At 50.0% G+C, this 20,966-nt stretch overlaps 3 protein-coding genes across 8 annotated transcripts; 2 read left to right on the forward strand and 1 right to left on the reverse strand.

Moving 5' to 3' along the window:
* The first annotated feature begins 156 nt into the window (after positions 1–156).
* TMEM265 (transmembrane protein 265) lies at positions 157–10,230 on the forward strand. 3 transcript variants are annotated; one of them, XM_064592989.1, is made up of 7 exons: positions 157–578; positions 1,619–1,789; positions 3,030–3,660; positions 7,156–7,380; positions 7,782–7,894; positions 8,889–8,946; positions 9,426–10,230. In XM_064592989.1, exons 2-3 carry the CDS (start codon positions 1,622–1,624, stop codon positions 3,189–3,191), a joined length of 330 nt encoding a protein of 109 aa, XP_064449059.1. In that variant the 5' UTR covers positions 157–578; positions 1,619–1,621; the 3' UTR covers positions 3,192–3,660; positions 7,156–7,380; positions 7,782–7,894; positions 8,889–8,946; positions 9,426–10,230. The 3 variants fall into 3 exon arrangements, with proteins under 3 accessions (XP_064449059.1, XP_045731321.1, XP_045731322.1); XM_045875365.3 differs by having other exon boundaries at positions 8,889–10,230; XM_045875366.3 differs by lacking the exon at positions 157–578 and having other exon boundaries at positions 585–1,789; positions 8,889–10,230.
* On the forward strand, positions 7,782–17,101 carry PHKG2 (phosphorylase kinase catalytic subunit gamma 2). 3 transcript variants are annotated; one of them, XM_045875360.2, is made up of 9 exons: positions 7,782–7,894; positions 12,268–12,443; positions 12,719–12,773; positions 13,795–13,860; positions 13,947–14,110; positions 15,886–15,976; positions 16,076–16,229; positions 16,302–16,427; positions 16,535–17,101. In XM_045875360.2, exons 1-9 carry the CDS (start codon positions 7,800–7,802, stop codon positions 16,826–16,828), a joined length of 1,221 nt encoding a protein of 406 aa, XP_045731316.1. In that variant the 5' UTR covers positions 7,782–7,799; the 3' UTR covers positions 16,829–17,101. The 3 variants fall into 3 exon arrangements, with proteins under 3 accessions (XP_045731316.1, XP_064449058.1, XP_064449057.1); XM_064592988.1 differs by lacking the exon at positions 7,782–7,894 and having other exon boundaries at positions 12,262–12,379; positions 16,076–16,427; XM_064592987.1 differs by lacking the exons at positions 7,782–7,894; positions 12,268–12,443; positions 12,719–12,773 and having other exon boundaries at positions 13,713–13,860; positions 13,976–14,110; positions 16,076–16,427.
* On the reverse strand, positions 13,151–20,950 carry CFAP119 (cilia and flagella associated protein 119). Of its 2 annotated transcripts, XM_045875362.3 has the most exons (9): positions 20,543–20,948; positions 20,184–20,215; positions 19,716–19,781; positions 19,383–19,552; positions 18,754–18,824; positions 18,437–18,553; positions 18,285–18,354; positions 18,104–18,205; positions 13,151–17,389 (listed from the first exon to the last, which is right to left on the reverse strand). In XM_045875362.3, exons 1-9 carry the CDS (start codon positions 20,744–20,746, stop codon positions 17,211–17,213), a joined length of 1,011 nt encoding a protein of 336 aa, XP_045731318.1. In that variant the 5' UTR covers positions 20,747–20,948; the 3' UTR covers positions 13,151–17,210. The 2 variants fall into 2 exon arrangements, with proteins under 2 accessions (XP_045731318.1, XP_045731320.1); XM_045875364.3 differs by lacking the exon at positions 18,104–18,205 and having other exon boundaries at positions 20,543–20,950.
* Between the last annotated feature and the right edge of the window lie 16 nt (positions 20,951–20,966).

Below are 20,966 nucleotides of genomic sequence, written 5' to 3' on the forward strand. Positions count from 1 at the left end.
GAGCATCCGCGTAAGGAGGCTTCTGATTTTCTGGTCTGGTGGAGGGTTGGGTGGGAACTTGGGCACCATTTTCCTCTCTTGTTCTTGCCAAAACCCTAGTACCTGATCTCTAACCCAGAATTATGTGTCTTTGAGGCAGAAATCACCCAAGAGGAGGAAGATTTGGCAAATCTGATCTGGTAGGGTGCCTTTCCTTAAAATTTCAGTTTTAAGTCACTCCAACTCATAACTTTTTCTTTCCTCCTATTCCCTTAGTTCCTGGGCTTTCCCTCAGAGCTCTCTGATGCCTCAGACTTTTCCCTGCTTTTACCCCCATTGCTCAGGTGCTTTCACTCCTTTTCCAGAAGGCAGGCATCCTACCTCCAGTTGTTCCTTCCCCTCCACCCCTTTGCTTTCCTCCATCTTGCCAAACTAGTTTGAGTCAGCCACACCCCCTTCTGAGCTCCTGGGGCCTTTTTGGCCACCCAACCCCACCCCTGGGCTTGGCTTGGAGACCTGAGTCAGCTCCATCTCCACCCCAGCCAAATCAAACCTGAGGCAGGAGCCGAAACTCACAGTCCCTCGAGGCCTATAGCCAGGTAAGAGCCCCTGTTCGTTTTTACATTTTCTTTGGTCTCAACTCCCTGGACCCTCTCCTTGCATTCTCCCCCTAATGACTGTATCTGTGTTTACCTCATCAGTTCTTTCCTCATACTCACTCTCCTGCAGCCTTGTGGCAGAGATTCTTTGGGCTCTGTTTATCTTGCCTCCTTTCACTCTATCCTTTATTGCTTGTGTTCAGAGAACTGTAAATGGCTCCGTTTTGTGTAGGATGTAGGGGGATGGTTGGAGATGAGGGTGGAAAGGTGGTTTGATGCCATGGCTCAGAGGACTTGAGAAGTTAGGGAGATGAGGAATGATTAAGCAGGTTTCTGTGTGGGTTATGAGGTCATAGTGTTAATCTGAATATATTGTGTGGCCTGGGTTAAAATGGAGAGAAGAGGTGGCAGGGAGTCAGCATAGCGAAGGAGGCCCAATTTGGGGAGGTAAGGTTTTTCTGATGTTCAGCTTCCTCAACTATGAAGAGAGCTTAGATGGGTCCTTTCTCCCTCTTTTCCCCCATCCCTGTGTTTTCATCCACTGTTTTCACATGAAGTGGCTGCTCTGCTTGAAGTGGGGTACCAGGGCTTAGGGTGCCATTTTGTGACCCCTCCTTAATCTTCAAGGGCAGTTTCTGAGGGACTTCAGAGAATTTTAAGGCCCTTTGAAATACAGTTTAAAATCACTGATTTGTGTAGTCTGATTCCTAGCAGCTTTTGAGATTGTGTTTCTCCTGCTTGTCAGTGTGCACCTGTCGTTTTGTTTTTCCCTACTTGTCAAAACAGTTAAGTAATACAGATAATGCTGTGTTGGTGCCGGCTTGCCTTTAAAGACTCAGAATCTTAGGCTGAGAAAAAAGGATTCTGGCCGCACATTTCCGCTCTTTGGTCTCTGAGTCAGGAGGGGAATTCCCCAGTAAGGCAGCATTCCTGAGAGTTGGGCCAGGTCACGAGGACACATCAGAGAGGGGTGGAGTCTGACCCAGCCAGGCCGACAGCTCAGTTGTTGGGCTTACAATTACCTTGACTATCGCCCACAGGTGATGGAGGACGAGGAGAAGGCAGTGGACACCTTGGTGAGCAACATGGGAGCTGCTCATTCTCCATCCCCCATCCGCTGCTGCTGGCTCCGCCTCCGCTACTTGGCAGCTACTAGCATTATCTGTGGCTGCTCTTGCCTGGGAGTCGTGGCCCTTGTGTTTGCCATCAAGGTGAGGAATGCAATGCCTATGGGAGCAGGGGGCGGGTGTAGTTAGGCAATGATCTGTCTACACAGATCGCACGGCTACTAAGTACCTGTCAGCTTGGCTCTGGGCCTAGTGTCAGAAATAAGAATGACATGGTTCCTGCCCTCAAAGGGCCCACAGTCTGATGAAAGAGAGAACTGTGAAAATGGGTAATTAATGGAATGTAGCTCATCAGTATTGTGATGGAGGAAACACAAGGTATTCTGGAAGCTAGGGAGGATATGTATGTGTGATTACATACGTGTGTATGTAGAGTAGGTGACGGGAAAGTAACCTTAAAGGATTAATGACTAAAGGTTGAAAGGGTATTCCAGGTAAAGGGAGCAGTGTGTACAAAGGCCTGGACTATTAGTTCCGCACGACTGGACCAGTGAGGAATGGTGACAGATGAAGCCAGAGGGTCCAGGTTCCTAAGGGACTCCCAATGCTGTGCTTGAAGTTTAAACTTCACCTTGAAAGTAGTGGGGAGTACTTTCAAGAGTTTTTGCAGAGGAGAGTGACATGGTCAGGTCTGTGTTTCAGGGCCTACCTGGAGGATGGATTGGAAGTGGCAGGACTCGAGGCAGTTGAGCAGTGATTTGAGCAATCTGTAGCAGTCGGGAAGAAGCTGTGGGGTTTTTGAGAGGGCTCCACCATTTCCAAACACCAGGACTGCACATGTACCTTTGGAAAGGCCACACAGGCTAACTTAAATAGCATGCTGGAATTTTCTCAACCCTGGTTGTATTTTAACAATCAGAAACTGTATTCTTATCAGCATGAGAATTTCTAGTTTTGTCAGGTCAAAATCATAAAAAGAATCCTTAATAATCAAAGCTATGAGGCTCATTGGGCTAATGAGAAGGGGGTGTTGTTTGGCTGGACGGGAGGGAAATATTCCAAGATAGCACTCGGTTTCTTGCCAAGGATTCCAAATTCTGAATGAACGTGGGATGAGTAGAAAAGGATGGGGGATAAAAGGATTGAAAAGTACTTTCCCATATGTGATTTTGTGAGCTAACAGTGGCTACTCGGAAAAGTACACAGTGCTGAGTGGGAACCTTACTTTGCAAATGAGGCATGAGAAATAGACATTGGAAAGGGAGGGCAGGGGGGGTTGGGTGTCAGGTTTTGAGCCATGACAGGGATGGAGGATTGGTGTGGGGCAGTGGGCACTTTGGGGCAGAAGCAGGGGGAGAACCTAACCAAAAACCTGCCCCCACAGGCGGAAGAGCGGCATAAGGCAGGCCGGTTCGAGGAGGCAGTGCACTGGGGGGCCCGGGCCCGGAACTTCATCCTGGCCAGCTTTGCCGCCTGGCTTGCTGTCCTCATTCTGGGCCCCCTGCTTCTGTGGCTGCTTTCCTACGCCATCGCCCAGGCTGAGTGACCCTGGGTGGCCTCTGCTGAGAGTCAGCGAGACCTCCTGGATCCTGCAGTGCGGCATTGCTAGGGTCTGAGGCTGGCAGTGGTCCTTCCTGGCTGGAAGGATGGTGCCTCTCTCAAAGGTCTTTGGAAGAACTCTTCTAGACCTTTCTAAAAGGAGGCAGCAGCTGAAACTGTTGAAGGGAGGCCAGCCTGCTCTGTTCTTTCAGTGCCCACCATCCCCTATTTCCCCCAGCCTACTACATCCTAGGGGCCTCGACCCAGAGGTGGGGTTGAAGACCAGGCCTGATTTTATTAGAATTTGTTTTGTAATAAAAATCTTTTTTAGTGGTGAAATGTTCCTGTCTAATTGTTGTTCCCCTACTTTCCCCGGGCCCTTGGCAAGAGCCAGACTGGACATCTGACTGATGGCAAAAGTCTGCGTTTTCCCTTACTTAGGAGCTCCAAGAGGATTTTTCTTTTTTCCTTCTCCTGTAAGTTTCCCTTCTTGGAAAGACCCCAGCTTCTCCCTTGCACATCAGCAGAGAGACCCTGCGGCCAGATAGGAAGAGGAGCCGTAGCAGCTACTCTTCATGGAGTGCTTCCTGTGTCCCAGGCTGCGGTCTTAGGCGCTTTCTATTACCTAACTCCTTCAGCCCTCACAGCCACTCAGGAGGTCCCACTGTTTTCATTTTATAGTTGAGGAAGCAGGCGTCCAAGGTCATACAGCTAGTAAGAGGCAGAGCTGACATTGAACCCAGACGCTTTGGTTCCAGAGTTGAGAGAGGAATAAAAGGGTTGGATGGCAGCTGCAGTGAATTTCTGCCCTGGATATGAAGCTCTGTAGGATTATAATGAATTTTCATATCCTTTATCTTGGGCCTCCCGGTAATATTTTAAACATACTTTAAATTGTGAAGTATATCATATATACAGGAAAATGTCCAAAATGAGAACATAGCTTTTAACAAAGCTAACATCTGAAAACCACCATTCAGTCAAGAAATTGAACATTGACAGCACTCCAAAGCCTCCTTTAGACCTCTCCCAATCACTGCTCCTTCCTTTCTTCACACAGATACCTAGCATTCTGACTTCTAACAATGGAGTTTAGTTTTGCCTGCATTGGAACATTTATATAAATGGAATCCTATGTATTCTTTTTATGTCAGGTTTCTTTTACTTAACATTGTTGGTGAGATTCATCAATATTTGGTGTAGCTGTAGTTGTCATTACTCTGTAGTATTCCATTATATGAATATATTAACAATTCATCCCTTTTCTGTTGGTGGACTTTGGGATGATTCCATTTTGGGGATATTATGAATCTTGCTGCTATGGACATTCTTGTACATGGCTCTTGGAGTACATGTGCTCTGGGAATTGAATTTTTGGGTTACTTCACCATAATTCAGAGACAGCAGAGCACCTAAAGGAATTCGAGATATTTGTTGCACTCTGAAGAGAGAAGATTAAAGGGGAAGATGGTTGTCTTCCATGTTCCAAAGTGCCCCAGGAAGGAAAAGTGAAGAGTATCCATTGCTGGTCTCAGAGGTTAGAGTTACAACACTGGTTAGAAGCCACACCTAGGGCATTGGTTCTCAAGCTCAGTTTCACCATAGAACCACTTGGGGAGCTTTAAAAGGTACTTATGGGGGCGCCTGGATGGCTCAGTTGTTAAGCGTCTGCCTTTGGCTCAGGTTATGATCCCAGAGTCCTGGGATCGAGCCCCACATCAGGCTCCCTGCTCAGCGGGAAGCCTGTTTCTCCCTCTCCCACTTCCCCTGCTGTGTTCCCTTTCTCTCTGTCAAATGAAGTCTTTAAAAAAAATAAATAAAATAAAAAAATAAAAAGTACTTAGGCCTGGGCTTCAGCCCTACAGATTCCGATTTAATTGGTGTAAAGTGCTGCCTGCCTGGGCATCAGGGAAACATTTTAGAGAATTTTTTTTTACAGAAACCTTTTTTTAAAGCTAGTATTTCAATAATCAGCAGCTTTAGGTTACTAGAGGAGACTAGATCCCATTCCCCCAAAGTGATTAAATGAGGTCTTGCTACTTTTTTTTTTTGGGTCTCACTTTTTAAAAAATATTTGTCAGAAAGGGAAAGAGAGCACAAGCAGGGGGAACAGCAGGCAGAGGGAGAAGCAGATTCCCCGCTGAGCAGGGAGCCCCATGTGGGACTCGATCCCAGGACCCCGGGATCATGACCTGAGCCGAAGGCAGGCACTTAACCAACTGAGTCACGCAGACGACCTGGGTCTCACTATTTTTAAACTCAATTTTGAAAAAATTTCAAACCTACTGAACAATAAGAGAATGGTACAATGAACTCATGTGTGCTCTTCACCTAAGTTTATAATTTTTAACATTTCACCACATTGGTTTTACATCTAGAATATACATACTGGTATTGCAGAGCCATTTGAGAGTAAGCGGAAAGTCCTTCGTTCCTAAATTCTTATTTACAATTTTTAGTGTCAATATGGTCTCAGATTGTTTTTTAGTTCAATTTGTTTTATCCATTACTGTCATCCGTCTTAAAATATTTGGTTGAGGTGTAATTTACATGAAGTGCACAGATCTAAAGCGTGTGGGTTGGTGAATGTTTAGTATGATCCCAACTGTATAATCACCACCTAGGTGAATAGAACATTTCTAGCACATCAGAAGGTTCCCTCATGTCCCTCTCAGTCTCATTATTCTTTTTGTTCCTGATTTTGACCTGTGGAAATTGCATCAACCTGGTTCTTGTGTCCTGATAAGTCCCCACACTTCTTCACTTGCTTTCTGGCACAAATTATTCCAGGCTCATCTTAGACTTTCTCTGCTCCAGCCTGGGAAACTGGCCATTTCTCCCAAAGAGTCCTGGTTCCTTGAACTGGGGACTGTTACTTTGAAATCAGTATCTAGACTAGCTGTGCTCATTCTCCTGAGATGTTCCTGCTTCTAGGCCCTTTCAGAGGTTAGAGCTAGAAAATATCTAATCTATTTTAAATCTGTGTTTAAAATCATACCTCCAGTTTCAGTCAGTCATAAGGTTCTTTCTCTCCCCACCTCAAATTCCATAGTCCCACAGTAATAACCTTGGCTGCCAAATACATCAAATGTTTATTCATTTACAAATATATATAAATATATATATTGCTCAATTTCTGAATAATTATCCCATTATACTACCAAACGATAAAGTAAAGTTAAACGTTTCTTTGCAATTATTTTGTCTTTAGATTGATGGTATAAAGTCAAAATACTCTGTTGGATTCGTTTTTCTTTTATGATTGTGATCCCAAAGTGACATTTCTAAGATAGTTGTTAGAAGGTTAAATGAATTCATTCTGTGCCTCTTTTGCTGGAACATAACTTCCACAAGGGTAAGGACTCCCCTCGCCCCCCTGCTGATAGTTTAGCGTTTAGACGCTCGGCAAATATTTATTTGAATGAGTAGGTGAATGCCAGGGTTGAGCTGTGCACTGAAAAGGCTTATTAAGTAAGTCGCCTCTGGCAATATCTCACAACTCGGCAGGCTTAGAGCGTGATACTCCCCAAGGCTTACGGGAGGCGGTGGTGGAAGACTGGGAAAATATATAACCCTAGATGGTGAGCACGAGGGCTTTGGAGGTATTCAAGAATCGGAGCAGCCAGAGGACTAAGAAGCCACTTCTGGTTGACCGACCGTGGTTCGTCTAAGTCCACACCAGCAGGCAAGTTGCGGTCCAAGCTGCGCGCTCCGAGCGTTTTAAGAGCTGAAGGCGGCCCCTCAAAGCACGCACTTTGGACCAGGCTGCCAATTTTAAAAAGAGCGGATTTGGACAGTGATGCTAGGAGGGGAATGAGGGAACCATGCCCAAGTCAGGGAACCGGAGGCGCAGCCAGTCCCGCGTCCTAGATACCTAGAAGCCACGCTTCTGGGTAAACCTAACTTCCGGGTACCGTTCCTGGCCTCCAAGCCCACTAGTCAACAAGCTCCGCCCCTGCCGTCATCTGCAGATGCTTGCGCTAATTGGCTGCTTCTGAAGTCCCGCCCCAGCGTCTCAGCCTTAGGTAACTCCGAGCTCCAACGCCCGCGCCAGCCTCGGGACTCTCCGCTTCCTATTGGACTACCAATTTCCAATCGGAAGGGTTTTTGAACCTCAGTCTTCACGCGGCGCTGGCCATTGGCGGACAGGATGGGGGCGGGGCCTGGGGTCGTTGCCGGCGCCGCCCGGGTGTAAGGTAAGGAGCTAGAGGCGAACCCCGCGACACAGCGGCCTCGCGTCGACCCTGGCTTCTCTCTCCTCCCCCGCGGGTGAGCCTGCGCGAGACCCCGCGCCCCCTCCCAGCGCCCGCCCAAGTGCGCCTGCGCAGCAACAGCCACCGGCCAGTGTGCCCCTTCCCTTCTTCCTCCGCACCTTTTCCCTTCCCCTCCCCCGCCCCCTCCCTGCCCTGACACCCTTCACGCCCCCTAGGCCCTTTCATAGGGTCTCCCCAGCCCTGATCCTTCCCCCACCCCGTCCCCATCCCCGAGGATCCTGGCGCCCCAGCCGCAAGGGCTGCGCCTCCGCGAGCCGCAATGTGCGTCCTCCCAGAGCCTGTGGGCCTCACTGCCCTCACTGCCCTCCGTTTCCTCTGCACAGGCCCCCACCACCTTCAGAATGACGCTGGACGTGGGGCCGGAGGATGAGCTGCCCGACTGGGCCGCGGCCAAGGAGTTTTACCAGAAGTACGACCCTAAGGACGTCATTGGCAGGTGAGGCTTAAGCCAGGGAAACAGGTCCAGAGAGGTCGGGCCCTAGCCAGAATACAGTGTTCCATCTGAGGGCTGGATAGTTCTAAATGGGAACGAACAGTGGTTAGTGGAGGAACATTTGGTGACTAAACTCTTTCTCTGGGTCAATCCCCATTTCTTCCAAATTCACTCATTTATGTGTTCAACAAACATAGTTAAAGCAACTATGGTCTGCCAGACACAAAGCTAAACACAGGGAGGGTAGAAGAGATGTTTATGCCTTGGAGGTGAAGTGACTGAAAGAGACACATGAGCATTCAAGTAGTATCAGGTTGTGGCATGGGGTTCAGAAAGCCACAGCTTTCCACAAGGGGTGATATTTGGGTCTTGAAGGATGAGTAGGAGTTCAGCATGCAGAGAATGGAAGGAAGACCTCACCTGTAGAGACAGAGGCAGGCACACTTATTCATCCAAGGTTTCCTAAGCACATAGAGTGTGCTGGGTGCAATGTGCAAGGCACTGGGGATACACGCCCCACATGTTTTCTGTTCTCCTAGAGTTTGTATTCCAGTGGTAGAGACAGATGATAAAACACAAAAACAAGATAAAGGTCATCATCTGCTTGGGTGAGGGAATGAGAGTAATTAACGGGACTGAGACTTGAAGGATGGGAATGAACAAGATATATTTGGGGCAGAGGGAACAGCACATGCAAAGGCACAGGCAAGAAAGGGCCTATTCAAGTAATAGGCAGATGATCATGGTGACTAGAACGTAGTAAGCGTGGGACAAGGTGGAGGAAATTAAGTTGGAGAGGTAAATAGAGGTTAGAGTATGTAGGGCCTTATGCCATGATAAAGAATTTCGATTTTATTCTAGTGAAACTGGTGGTTTAAAACAGGGCAGTTAACATGGTCTCATTTATATTTCTGTAATTTGGGGGCTAGGAACTTAGCCTTTCTATGCCCCAGTTTCACCATTTAGATTGGGAATAAAAATAGACCCTATCTTGTAGGTTGCTGTGAGGATGGGAAGAATTAGTATGATAGTCTTAGAACACCTCCTGGCACATGGTAAGTGGTCAACACAAGTGTGTTACTACGTTTTTTTTTTTTAAGATTTTATTTATTTATTTATTTGAGAGAGAGAGAATGAGAGACAGAGAGCACAAGAGGGAAGAGGGTCAGAGGGAGAAGCAGACCCCCCGCTGAGCAGGGAGCCCGATGCGGGACTCAATCCCGGGACTCCAGGATCATGACCTGAGCCGAAGGCAGTCGCTTAACCAACTGAGCCACCCAGGCGCCCCCCCCCTTTTTTTTTTAAAGATTTTATTTATGTGTGTTACTACATTTTAAAAAGATCACTCTGGCTCTTGTGTAGAGAATGGATAGGAGGGGAACAAGAATGGATGTGTAGAGACCAGTTAGGAAGCTGTTGATTGATTCAGGCAAGAGATGGTGATGGTTTAGGTTTGAATGGTGGTGGTAGAGATGGGGAGAAGTGGATAGATTGAGGTGATGATTTGAAGAGAGACTGATACAGATTTCCTCAGAGACCGGATATGGGCCATAAGAAGAAGGGAAGGAAACAAGAATAATGTCTAAGGTTTGGGTTTGAGCACCTGAGTACCATTTTCTGAAATGAAGATGGCCAAGGAGGATTGGACTGCCAGGAGGGCCAAGCAAGTCAAGAGTTCAATTTTGGAGATGTGAACTTTGAGATCTCCAACTGGAGCTGCCAAGTAGGTACATGTGTCTGCAGCTTGAGAGAGAGCTGGACTAGAGCAATAAATTTGGGAGGCATTAGCATATACGTAGTAGCTGGTGAGAAGATACATGGGGAGAGGTGAAAGGGGTCAAGCTCAGGCCCTGGGGCATGTCACCATTAGGGGGTTAGAAAAGGAGGAGTCAGCAAGGGAGACTAAGGAGAGAGCATCTGTGAGTTAGAAATAAAAACACAAAAAGAATGTGCTTCTAGAAGGTTGGCGTGGTCTGCTGTGATCAGTACTGCTGAGGCCAGGAAAGCAGAAAGGGCTATAACTATTAGATTTGTTCAGACTCCTTTCAGATATCACATGGAGATATTAAAAAGGCCTTTGGGATCAGGAATTCTGGAAAGGAACCAAGGTTTGAGGCAGTGCGGTGGGAGCCGTTTGTACAAATGGTACTTAAATGCCCCGGGACTGGATGGAGGTCATCAGGGAGAAAGAGTATCTGGAAAAGAAGAGAGCTGAGATCCAAGTCCTAAGCTGATGCAGGGTTTCAGGACCAGGTGAGGCTAGGAGAGCCCTTAGGGCAGAACAGTGGTTCCACTTCCAAGGGGCGCAGAAAGATCAGTTTTGGAGAAAGCAGATCAGGGGATAGGATCCTTTATCATATCATTCCAGCATTACTGTAATAGCATCATCCCTGGTCTCTATCTTTTCCCTGTGTTTCTCCTGCACAGTAAGTTACCTGCCCACTCTCACTAAATTAGTTCCCAGAGTACCAGTTTCTTTACGTATAAAGGTCTGAAGCCTTAAAAGAGCTTGCTGCATTCTAGAAATTGGTGATAAGTTATAAGTCACTGAAGCAAAGATTGAATAGCAGGACATAGCCAAAAATGAGGCTGAAAAGAAACCAAGACCATTTGGTAAAGGCCTTGAATGACAGGTGAAGGAACTGGGATTTGACTTCTATCTTACAAGGGAATAAGGAGACAGTATGGATAGAAACCAGTTTTGAGTGCCCTCCATAGTTAATAACTATATAAGGTTGAAATTATTAGGTCTCACTTAAAAAGAGCACAGTTGCTCTAAGGGTCCTGCTGAGGAATGAGGGAACACTTAGAACTTAGTAGGGAATTTAAGCTGGAATGTTTTTAAGCAAGAAATGACATAATTGGGGCGGTCATAAGCTCATTCTGGAAGCAGTGCGGCGGATGGGTTGCGGTGGCTGAGGGTGGCAGCAGGGAGATCAGTGGGGAGGCAGTTATGGCTATGGGGGTGGAGTACTAGGAAACAGATTTGAGAAACAGAATGGAGTGGACTGGTTGGATGTGGTGGATTTTGAAGGAGAGGGAAAAGCCAAGAATCATACCAAGATTTCTAGTTTGGGAGTCTGATCGAATGGTATTACCGTTAATGGAGATCAGGGAATTAAAACTGTGTAGTGGCCAAGAATAAGACAGTAGGAAGTGGTGAGCATTGTAGCAGCTGCAAGTTCTTGTCCCACTTAAGGTAGGAATTCAGAGGGGCGCTTGGGTGGCTCAGTCATGCCTTCGGCTCAGGTCATGATCCCAGGGTCCTGGGATCGAGCCCTGCATCCGGCTCTCTGCTCCGCGGGAAGCCTGCTTCTCCCTCTCCCACTCCCCCTTGCTTGTGTTCCCTCTCTTGCTGTGTGTCTCTCTGTCAAATAAGTAAATAAAATCTTAAAAAAAAAAAAAAAGATAGGAATTCAGATTTGAAAAGAACAACTCACTGACCAAACAGACACATCTGTGGGCTGTGTTTGGCTGGAGGGTCAGTGGTTTACATCTCTTGATGGAACCAGAGATGTGGGTGATAGACATTCTAAGCAAAGGGAGTTATGTAAGGGCAAGGAAGCCGTGAAGGGCAGCCAGGGAACCAGCACAGGAAATGTGGCGTGAGATCCGATCTTGGGAGAGATTTGTACTTAGCCTGAGGTACTTGTAGGGTCATAAGGAATTGGTGACAGATTCCAAGCAAGGAAATACCTGTCTAGGACTTTCTCTTCACCATGCCAAATGGACTTTTCTGCCTCTACCTCATGTCTTTCGACGTCTCTTCAAGATGTTGTCGTCCACATTTCAGAGCCGACAAAGCAAAGTCCAGAGACCTTGTATCAGCGGGTCCCTTGGAGGTTAATTAGCGGCACATATGGGGCCTACACCAAGGTCTCCTGGTTCACAGCTTTGGTCTTCCAGGCAATGGTCTGATATTTATTTGGAGCCTGCTACACTTGAGGTATTGTAGGAGAACTTTGGGATTTGGAAGGGGTAATCAGGGAAGTGTTGAGCACAATTTGGAGGGAGCCTTAGATCATTTCTTCCTGCTTTCTCCTTTTGGGGTTCCAGGAGGAGGGGCAGGTTCTGGGGCTCAGTGTGGAAAGGACCTGCCTAGGCTTCTCCATGCAGAGAATGGCAGAGATTGGATTCAAACCCAGGAACCCCCTGCCTTCCCTGTGAGCTTTGTGTTACACCTTGCTGGGTACCCAGGTTGCTTGCTGAGGCTACCATGAAGCTACTGTAGGCCAGGGTGAGCCCTGGGAGGCTGCCTTGTTGTTCAGATGGGTCTTCAGAATATGGTGCAGTGGGTATGAGAATGGCAGGGCTCCATTCTGTGTGGAAATGAGAGAGCAGGAGGCCCTGACTCGTGTGCGGTCTGACTCTGGCAGAGGAGTGAGCTCCGTGGTACGCCGTTGTGTTCATCGAGCTACTGGCCATGAGTTTGCGGTGAAGATCATGGAGGTGACAGCTGAGCGACTGAGTCCTGAACAGCTAGAGGAGGTGCGAGAAGCCACGCGGCGAGAGACGCACATCCTTCGCCAGGTCGCCGGCCACCCCCACATCAGTGAGGCTGCATTCCCTGCTCCTGTTAGCTGACAGCCACCTCCTGCTGGCCCTGCCCACAGCCCAGTTCCCCCAACACTGCCTCCATGCCTCTGCTCCCTTTGTCATGGCTCCACTCCACCTCAAAGTGTGGCCAGCCTTTGGGTCCCTACTGCCTCCTTTTGGTTCTCCTTCCTTCCCAGTAACAGCCCACTGCCACCTCGGGGTGGAAAGCCCCTTTAACATGCATCCGCTCCTTTCCATCTCTGTATCTCTGCCTTTCTGCCTCTTTCCCAGTCACTCTCATCGATTCCTACGAGTCTTCTAGCTTCATGTTCCTGGTGTTTGACCTGTGAGTATCTCCCTGCCCTGATCTGAGAAGCCTCCTCCTCCTCCCCTCCGTGAGTGGCCCCAGCCTGACAGCACAGTGGGCTAAGACTACCCTGCTCACACCTTCCTGTGTGCCCGAGGCTCAGGCCCCTCTCCCTGGGTGCCCTGATGAGGCAAGTTCTTCCAGAGTGTTCATGACCAGCCAATTAAAAAGGGTTTTCATGACCCTCGGGGTCACTGTCCCAGTCCCCCATGGTTATAAGTTTAGGAGGGAATAGTGAAGAGCTGACCACTTATCAACAGAATCTCGCTCCCTTGTCTCTTGCTGTTTAACACCCTACGTGGTGTTTGTCTCTGCCCATCAGTTCATTTCCTGGGTAGTCTGAATCCGAGTGTGAGATGTTCTACAATATAACGTAAATCAGTGCAAAGGTACTTCAAAAGAGAATGGTTTGAATAGCAAATATTTAAGAGACCCCTAGAAAAATTTCACAAAGTCTGCATACAGAATGACCCTCTGCAAAAGTTGGGGGTGGGGGTAGGAAGTGTCTGTCATGTCATCATGCAGCTTTGCAGAACAATTATATGCCCCCAAACAACACCTGCTTTCAAGGATTGTAGAGTTGCAATTATAAACTCAGTTTTTAAAGACAAAATAAAAATAAAGTCCTATTCAACTTTTTTTGCTGTTATTAACTGTGAAATTTTGGTCCATGGTCTAAATAGATTCACTTTAAAAGGCCCTCTTTGAATATAATTAGTCTCAGATAATGAGGACCTCTTATAAATTATTGTTCCAAGAAGGCACATATTTTGCTAACATAGCACCCTCCTAGCAGAGTGCCTATATTTTGACTGCCAACCCCCTGGGCCAAACTGCCCCTGGCATCCAGTTCACTCTTGGGGCACTCTAATCGCTCAAGAAAAAACAAAGAGGACTCTCTCTTCACCGGTCTCTTCCATGGTATTTTCTGTGAGCACTGGCTTATTTTCTCAGCCCCCATGTAAGGTACACCTACCTCCCAACCCCTCCTATCCCTTAGGATGCGGAAGGGAGAGCTGTTTGACTATCTCACAGAGAAGGTGGCCCTCTCAGAAAAGGAAACCAGGTAACGACGGAGCCTGCAGCCCGTGGGGTGATGAGGGGGCGGGGCGGGGTAGGGAGAAGCAAAGGAGGAGACTGCGCCTCCCCCAGGTCCATCATGAGGTCTCTGCTGGAAGCAGTGAGCTTTCTCCATGCCAACAACATTGTTCACCGAGACCTGAAGCCCGAGAATATTCTCCTAGATGACAATATGCAGATCCGACTTTCAGACTTTGGGTTCTCCTGCCACTTGGAACCTGGCGAGAAGCTTCGAGGTGAGGGGGCTTGGTGCCCTAAGAGGCTTGGGAGGGAAGGAGACCCAGGCCTGAGGCTGGTTAGCTGGGTCTGACAATCAAGTACCCAGGTACCAAGAAAAGGGGAGAAGTCAGTGAGCACTTGCCAGGTACCCTCTGGGTGCAAAGCCTCGTGTGCGTCTCAGAGTGGGCTTCCTGGTCTGGGCGGGGGAGGGGATAGAGGAAAGTGCGCAGGTCGTGGCACACAGCAGGCAGGGGACCATGCAAGGGGAAGCCAGGAGGGAGGAGCACCTGCTTCAGCTGGAGGGCCCCACAGGGGACGGGGCTCCAGAGCTGGGCCTGTCCCCTGAGGAAGATGGGGGAGAGGGGATAACAGGCCTCAGCTGTGTGCTTGGGTTTCGGTGCAGACAGGACTGCAGTGTGCTGCTTAGGTGCTAGGAAGAGCCCGCCGCGGCCAGACGGCGGTGCCCAGCTGCCGCACCCAGTGTGAATCCATTTGTTGTGACAGAAATACTTTCAGTGCACATGGAAAACTTCACAAAGTTTGTGGACTCCTCAGAGCTGTTAACATCCTACTTTCTCTCCCTCAGCGGCTTTGCGTTGTGCTATTAACAGCTAACGTTCACTGGCACCACACTAAGTCTTTATACAGCTGGGTTCTCGACAACTCTTTGAGATAGCGTCTGGATCACCATTTTATAAATGGGCTTAAAGAGATAAGGGGACTTGCCCACAGTCAGGTAGCTGGGACTCGAGCTCATGTTCGTAACCTATGGACTTAACACGTTTGTCTTGCGGATGCTGTGCTTTGTTTCCCTTTGGGCTTCCCCCTACACTTCTCCCCATTCTGGAACCATCTTTGCCCCTGCCCCACACCACCCTTGCCCTTGGCTTTAGGAATTCAGGTTTCCCTTTAAAGCTCCAGGTTGGGTTAGATCCCGTGCTTTCTCTTCTTGTATCTTCTCCCTTCAGGACACACCTTTTACTCTATGATTTCTTGTTTGCTTTCGGGTAGACAGCGTGGTAAGGGCACATCTAATTCACTGGCATCTAGTATGGTGCCTGCTACGTGGTGGGCATTCTTAAATACTTTTTATAGAAATGAATTTCCCGGGAGAGTCAGGCCTATTAAGGCCTATTAAGATTTCCTGGAAGTATGCCACAGTTCGGCAATTGCCGGGATGGAAGAATTGGTGCCTGAAGTGGTAGAAGCAGCTACAAATAACATGCTCGGATCAAGTCATGGAGGGCTCTGTGCTGCAGGAGCTAGACTTGAGCCTGAGGCTATATGGGGGGGAGGCGGGGTCGGCAGCCAGGGAAAGGTTTTAAATAAGGGACTTACCTAGTGTGTGCCTTAAGAAATCCCATATTCCCACTCATTCTCCTTGGGTTTGAGTGGTGATTCCACTACACAGAATAGCAATCATAGGAGGAGGAATCGATTTGGGCAGAAAGAAACAGAAAAGAGTGAAGATTTGTTTTCCGTGTGTATTATGTACGTAAAAATGTGACAAAAGGTTGTGTAAGGAGTGGGTGGGTGGGTTGGAGGTGGCAAAAGATACGGTGGGGTAGGACCTTGAAGTCAATCTCAAAATCAGGTTTTCCCAGGAAGGCCGCTGGGAACCTTGGGGCATACTTGAGTTGTTCAGCAGGGATAGGGGCTAGGTCAGCCCTTAGGGGAGGACGGGCAGGAACAGAATGGGAACACTTAATGGCTCTAGCAGGGTTGAGGCTCCAGCAGAGGTCTGGAGTTAGTTAGCTGGTGGCATCCATCAATCTCAGCCCTCTCTCCCCAGAGTTGTGTGGGACCCCAGGGTACCTAGCACCAGAGATCCTTAAATGCTCCATGGATGAAACCCACCCCGGCTACGGCAAGGAGGTCGACCTGTGAGTTTCTGGTCTCCCTACTTCCTTCCTCCTTTGTGTCCCATCTTTCAACACGTCTGCCTGGCACCTAGTCCTGTCTGACTCCGCTCTCTTTCCCAGCTGGGCCTGTGGGGTGATTTTGTTTACACTCCTGGCTGGCTCACCACCATTCTGGCACCGACGCCAGATCCTGATGTTACGCATGATCATGGAGGGCCAGTACCAGTTTAGTTCGCCCGAGTGGGATGACCGTTCCAACACCGTCAAAGACCTGGTGAGCTGGGGCCATGAGAGGGCTAGGAAGGAGGTCCAAGAGCTGCCTCTCATACTCTGGGGTTTCCCCCAGATCTCAAAGCTGCTCCAGGTGGATCCTGAGGAGCGCCTGACAGCTGAGCAAGCCCTCCAGCACCCCTTCTTTGAGCGCTGTGAAGGCAGCCAACCCTGGAACCTCACCCCCCGCCAGCGGTTCCGGGTAAGCCTGAGAGCATCAGGGTCTGGGCCTGCTCCTCTGTCCCGTAATCTTTCTCCTGTGGTGGCTGCTCTACTGGAGCTCACACTGCCCGCCACCCCCCCCCTCAGGTGGCAGTGTGGACCGTGCTTGCTGCTGGACGAGTGGCCTTAAGCACCCAGCGTGTCCGGCCACTGACCAAGAGCGCACTGCTGAGGGACCCTTACGCGCTGCGGCCAGTGCGGCGCCTCATCGACAGCTGCGCCTTCCGGCTCTATGGGCACTGGGTGAAGAAAGGTGAGCAACAGAACCGAGCCGCCCTCTTCCAGCACCAGCCCCCTGGGCCTTTTCCCATCCTGGGCCCTGAAGAGGAGGGGGAACCAGCTGCTATCACCGAGGAGGACGCCATGCTGGCACTGGGCTAGCACTTCGGCCCTGGGGAACCCCACAGTGCAGGACTCTCCAGGAGGAGGATTTTTATCATTCCAGCCCTTCTGGGCTTTGGCCTCAGGCCCCCCCAGCCTGGCCAGGCCCACCACTGCTCATACTACCATAACGACCAGCCGTGTACACCTGTCCCCACCAGCCAAGACTTTGGGATCAGAGCTGAGGGGGAAGGCAGCCACGCGCAACAGCATGCCTGGCCTTGTCAATGCTGCCTCTGCTGCATTTGCAATAAAATCTGCACTCCGGAGGGAGCCAGTGCCTGGAGTGTGGTGTCCGGCTTTGGCAGGGGAGCCCAGAAGGTGCTCGGGGGGGGGATGGGGCTGCCCTGCCCCGGGCCTTTATTGGGGAAAATGCTGGGGGTCACTTGGTCTTGTTCTTGCCTTTGCCAGAAGGTAGCTGGAAGGGCTGCTCTAGTGTGGTCAACTTGCTGCTGAGCCTTTCTTCGCTGGCCTGGAGCCGCTCCTCCATCAGCTGTTGGAGCTGCCTCAGCTCCTTGTTCATCTGGGTCCTGATGTAGGCTTGCAGGATGGAGACCTGGCCTGCCGGGGGCAGGGAACAAGGGGCAGGTGAGCAGAGATGCTGTGGGGCTACACAAGTGGCAGGGTAGCTTCAGTTCAGGAAAGGCCAGCTAACGCTTCTATGGAGAGAGGCGGGGGGGTGGGGGGGGTGGACTGGCCAGGCTGGACTCTCTGGGTTGCTGATCAGCAGATAAGTGACTTTACACAGGTGATTTCATCTTTGCATACCTCGGTTTCCTCCTGTGTACAGTGTAGATAGTGATAGCACCTAGTGCCTAGGCCTGAAGGAAGATTAAATGTAAAATGCTTAAAACAGGGCCTGCCTGGCACCACGGTATTGCCAAATGTGCACTGGCTGTTACTGGTTTTTAAAATTTTTTAAAAGATTATTAGAGAGAGTGTGTGCACGTATGTATGAGCAGGAGGGACAGAGGAGAGGGTGGGAGAATCTCAAGCAGACTCCGTGAGCTGTGAGCTGAAACCAAGAATCGGCTGCTTAACCCACTGCGCCACCCAGGTGCCCCCGTCATTGGTTTTATAATGATCCTTTCCTGGAGCTCCTGCTTCACCCCCAGCAGCTGCACTCTTATTACCTGTTTGTCACCTTGGACTTCTGCATAAGGAATCATTTGGAGAAAGGACACTGTGCCTAGAACAGACCTGAAGTCCTGATGTGGTCTAAACCCTTCATTTTATGCCTGCTCCAAGTCACGGGGGACCCTAACCCATCCTCACTTGGCTCTGGCTCTGGCTCTGGCTCTGGCTCTGGCAGGACCACTGTTTCTGGTTCCTCCTGCGGGGTGACTGCCTGTTCCTTCGCCTCCTCGCCGCCTTTCTCTGCAGGCCAGAAGCAGGAAGAGGCTTCAGCCCCAGCCCCAGCCCCGGCCCCGGCCCCGGCCCCAGCATTCTCCCTTACCTGTCTCATCTTCTGGCCAGAGCTTGGGTGGCTGTAGCCCCATGTAAGTCAAAGATAGATCCAGCCGCACCTGGGAAGAGGGAGGAGGAGAGAGGCTAAGAGGAGGACATCTGCACTGAGTGAAAGGGGGAGATGAAGAGTGGCTTCCGTACCTGGGGTGTGAAGACATATTTGTAGAGCTTGAAGTGGCGGAAGTAGGTGTTGACCACATAATCTGCCAGGGCCAGCAGCTGTTCCTCCCTAAAGAGGTTGATACTGAAGGGGGGCCGCTGTGGGGATGAGTGGGAGTGAGAGGACTGACCACCTCCAGGAACCCTGACCTTTTCTCCAAGTGCCCAGCCATTTAGGAGCAGGGAGTACCCCCTGCAGCCTTCAGAAGAAGATGAGGGTGATGAGTATGAGAGAGGACAGGAGACTGGGCTAGACCTTATCTGTGGGAGACTGAAGATCCCATTTCAGGGGAACTGACCTTGACTCCATGGCAAAAAAGGACACTGGTGAAGTAGCGGTAACATTCCTCCACGTTGCCCAAGGGGGTTGCTGGGAGGGAAAGCAAGATGTGACAAGTGAGTCCCCTCCCAGATAATCATTCATTTCACTCACTCACCAGCTACTTACTGAGCATGAGCTTTGGAAATTAACAGATCTAAGTTTAAGTCCTTACTTGTTTCATTAACTCACTCAACAGATAGTACTGCAATGCACTGTTCCAGGCACTGAACAAGACAGACAAGGTCCTGCCCTTAAGTGACATACAATAAAACAAGAAATATGTGATTTCAGCTCTTGTTAAACATTCTGCAGGAAATCAGTTCCAGGAATGAAGTGGGAGGTGGAGGAGGAGCGATTTCATTGAGCACTGTCTTTATATTTACGTATATTACCTACAGGATTCCTCAGAACAATCTCATAAAGTTGGTGCTGTCACCACACAAGTTGTCACACACAAGTTACTGTGGGTGTCATTACAATAGTGCTTGTAATGACAGAACAAAGATTCCAGGTGGTAATCCATTACTTGCTTCCTGGGGTCACTTGTGCCATCCCAGCCTCCACTGTCCCCTGGGCTCAAACCCTTTGGTAGCCGCCGCCTCTCACCAACACAGGCCTTGTGAAGATCTTGGAGCAGGGCACAAGCTGCCGATGTCTGTTCCAGTGAGAAGCCATGCTGGCGGCAGAAGAGGAGTGCGTGGGAGAAGAGGTCCAGGGTGATGGCATCCCGCAGGCTTTGCTCAGGACAGCTTAGCCCCAGAAGCTCAGCTAGCACCCTTGGGAGGGACACAGGAAGGCAGGCCTGAGCCAGCCCCCCTTTACCACCCCACACTGGTGCACCACATGCTCTGGAGCCGGGCATTCCTTCCTTCCCCGCCCAGCCCCCTTAGTCTTCCCCAGGAGCCAGCTCTTCTGCTCTTCCCTGTCCCCCCCCCATACTCCCTCATCTCCTCAGTGTTGGCTGTCTTCTCCAGCCTGTGCATGGAATGGATGTCCAGATACTTCCTGTCATAAGAAAAGAGGAGAAAAGGTGTTGGTGGCCATCAGGCATTAGTCTCATGAGAAGGCTGTGATGGCTAGAGCACCGGACTGGGAACCAGGAGACCTGAGTTTGAGGGTTAGCCCTTCCACTACCTTCTCTGGGCAAGTCACTTCCTCTCTGGGTGTAACTTTCTCCATCTTTAAATAAGGGATATGGCTTAAAGGAACTCTCACAATCCTCTTCATTTATAAAGCTGAGGATTAGGAAACTTGAGTTCTTGTCTCTGCCACTCCCCATGTGGCTTCAGTGTCTCCGTTTATACAGTGCTCCATAGCAGTCGATATTGCATTTACATTCTTAGTCTTCTTCCCACCCTCCCTCTTTGGACTGGGGAGGCAGGAAACCCCAAGATTCTTCACACTCACCACACGCAGATCCGGGGCTGGGGCAACGGGGGCTGCGGAGAGAAAACGGAATGGGCAGGCGGAGCTGTGCCATCCCTGGCCCCAGTCCCTGACCCATCCGGAATCTCCAGCTGGCCTGAGAACCCGCTAACTTGCCTTGTCGTTTTAAGGATTATGTACGAGCAACACTGGCAGGCTAGGCTTCAATAGGCCCTAAGTACTATTCATGAGCATTTAACAATCGGAGTCACACACCCCTGCCTCTTCACCAAGGCACCCAGGGAATGTCTTGAACGTTAATAAACATAACGACGGGTGACGCCCTGCCGGGGAGCCCCTTTATAAACAGTCATGAGTGGACCACTCTGTCCCGCCCTCACCGGGAACAGGTTGGCTGCAGGATCTTCATCCGCTTCTATCGAGGCCGCGGTTCTGGACTCGGTCCGCACACCTGTTACCATCCGCGTGACGGACCCATCCACTGAGCTAAGGTCCTTCTGGTGTTCCCGCTGCAGTTCTGAGGGCTGTTCAAGCTCCGACTGTAACTTCAGTGCCATGAATTGGCTGGACTTCTGGCGGATCATCTCGTCGCTCTTCCTAGCCGCGGCTCACCACAGGCTGTGCCCCTCCTGGGTCCTGGGAATGCCGGTTCTTGGGCCTCGACTGTCAAGCCCTCCCTCCAGCGACGCTTCAGCCAATCTACGCCGCAGAGAGGCCTCGTGCAGCCAATCCGCGGGGGGCGTCTCCCTCTGTCTCAACGGCGACCGTTGCTAAGGGAGCTCGTGGAGGGCGGGAACAAATGTA

The sequence above is a fragment of the Mirounga angustirostris genome, unplaced genomic scaffold (genome assembly GCF_029215605.1).
Source record: "Mirounga angustirostris isolate CCGP_5_RB_7025 unplaced genomic scaffold, mMirAng1.0.hap1 SCAF_5, whole genome shotgun sequence".
Classification (NCBI taxonomy): Eukaryota; Metazoa; Chordata; class Mammalia; order Carnivora; family Phocidae; genus Mirounga; species Mirounga angustirostris.

Bases quoted from the DNA above. Each gene is read 5' to 3' on its own strand.
- PHKG2 (XM_045875360.2), top strand. From the start codon at position 7,800: ATGACGCTGGACGTGGGGCCGGAGGATGAGCTGCCCGACTGGGCCGCG. The intron at 13,861-13,946 runs GTAACGACGGAG...CGCCTCCCCCAG, and splicing joins CTCTCAGAAAAGGAAACCAG to GTCCATCATGAGGTCTCTGC. The intron at 16,428-16,534 runs GTAAGCCTGAGA...CCCCCCCCTCAG, and splicing joins CCCCCCGCCAGCGGTTCCGG to GTGGCAGTGTGGACCGTGCT.
- TMEM265 (XM_045875365.3), top strand. From the start codon at position 1,622: ATGGAGGACGAGGAGAAGGCAGTGGACACCTTGGTGAGCAACATGGGA. The intron at 1,790-3,029 runs GTGAGGAATGCA...CTGCCCCCACAG, and splicing joins CCCTTGTGTTTGCCATCAAG to GCGGAAGAGCGGCATAAGGC.
- CFAP119 (XM_045875362.3), bottom strand. From the start codon at position 20,746: ATGATCCGCCAGAAGTCCAGCCAATTCATGGCACTGAAGTTACAGTCG. The intron at 19,782-20,183 runs GTGAGTGTGAAG...TTCTTATGACAG, and splicing joins CAGCCCCGGATCTGCGTGTG to GAAGTATCTGGACATCCATT. The intron at 18,206-18,284 runs GTAAGGGAGAAT...TCTGGCCTGCAG, and splicing joins CTGGCCAGAAGATGAGACAG to AGAAAGGCGGCGAGGAGGCG.